General features: G+C 61.4%; 1 protein-coding gene across 2 annotated transcripts in view; it reads right to left on the reverse strand.

Annotated features, from left to right (window-relative positions):
* The window catches only part of RBPJ (recombination signal binding protein for immunoglobulin kappa J region), a 102,255-nt gene extending 101,101 nt beyond the window's left edge, over positions 1-1,154 (reverse strand). Inside the window, exons 1-2 of one of the 2 annotated variants that reach the window (XM_015568691.1) lie at positions 1,124-1,154; positions 47-162 (exon numbers count right to left, since the gene is read on the reverse strand). In XM_015568691.1, the coding sequence (XP_015424177.1) occupies positions 47-105 (59 nt within the window). In that variant the 5' untranslated portion in view covers positions 106-162; positions 1,124-1,154. Of the gene's footprint in view, positions 1-46; positions 163-992; positions 1,042-1,123 lie in introns of those variants that run through there. The other variant, XM_006771033.2, reaches the window with a different exon arrangement.
* Between the last annotated feature and the right edge of the window lie 218 nt (positions 1,155-1,372).

The raw sequence follows: 1,372 nt of genomic DNA on the forward strand, positions 1-1,372 counted from the left end.
CCCGCGGAGCCGGGGATCCTGTTCGCTGCCTCCCCTGGAAACCTACCCCAGCGATGGAGCATGCGCAGGCGGCCCCTCCGCGGGCGAGCCCTCCGTGTGGTCCATGGGGAGCGCTCCGGTTATCCAGGTTTTGAGACGCGCCCGGAGGGACGTACGTGGAGTCTGAGGAAAACCGGAGGGGATTACAACGGGGACGGGGAATGGAGGGGTCAGGAGGCGGGGCCGAGGGGAAGGTCCTGGGAAAATCGGCCGCGTTTCACAGGCCTAGAGGAAACACCTCCTCAAATGGGTGTTTTCCAAGTGGCTTCCCGCTCACTCCAGTTCCCAGCCCTTTTCATTCATTCAGACGTTCATTGGACGCCTCCGTTATGCTAATGTTAGCGTTGGGTACTGGAGCTACCGAAGCCCGGAGTTCGGCGAGTGACAAACCAGGAACTGTCTTCGTTCATGCAACCCCCGCCCCCCCGCCCCGGCCCACCCCATGCCAGGGGAGATTCGGACAAAAGTGCAATGTGGTTCGTCCCTCCAGAACTCTGTAAAGTGAAAACTTTTGCAGTTGAGCTCTGTCGCCCTTAGCTTTCCTTCCTGGGTATGAAACGAGGTCAGGCCAACACCTCTGGCAAAGACATCCCTAATGTCCACCTCGCATACACACCCCGGGGAGCCGCGTAGTTTTCTCTGGCGGTGGAGATCCACCACTCCACCGCCCCGCACTCCAACCAGCGATCCCACTGGGGCAGAGAGCTGCCTGCGGTGCGGTGTGAACCTCCCTAGGACCTCTCACAGCCCCCGGCCCGGCGTGAACCCGGGTGCATACAGGGGCAGACTCTGCCCGGGTCCTCCCGTGGGCCTGGCATCGTCGACGACGCCGCTTGCTGCCTGAAATGTACTTCGGGCGACCTAAGCCTGGAAGCCCCCCGAGCAAATTTGGCCCAAGTGGGCATTGAACGAACAAAAAAGAGCAGAGCAGGGCCCCAACCCGCTCCCCCTACCTGTAGCACCCCCTTGCCTATTCCGCTCCCCACCTCCCCGAGCCCTTTCAATTCCTAGAGATTCCCAGAACTAGCTCTGCCTCCCGCAGGGAGCCCCAAAACCCGGAGAACTGGAATTCGCTGCCCGAAACCTGCTGACGGCGCTGCAGGATCGGCGCGGCACGCGCGGGCGGCACTGCGCATGTGCCCAATGCGGGCAGCCCAGTCTCACGCTACACCTCCTTCCCACCGCCTTCCACTACGCGACTCAGACACAACACGGGCCGTGGGAAATTTCGTAAACCTCGCGAGAATGCGCCCACTGTTGCCTATGCTTTTCTCTCCAAATCTCGCGAAGTCCAAGTGGGACAGGTGTTTGTCTAGTGCAGCTCCGGGCACTG

Source organism: Myotis davidii, unplaced genomic scaffold, assembly GCF_000327345.1.
Source record: "Myotis davidii unplaced genomic scaffold, ASM32734v1 scaffold743, whole genome shotgun sequence".
Taxonomy (NCBI): domain Eukaryota; kingdom Metazoa; phylum Chordata; class Mammalia; order Chiroptera; family Vespertilionidae; genus Myotis; species Myotis davidii.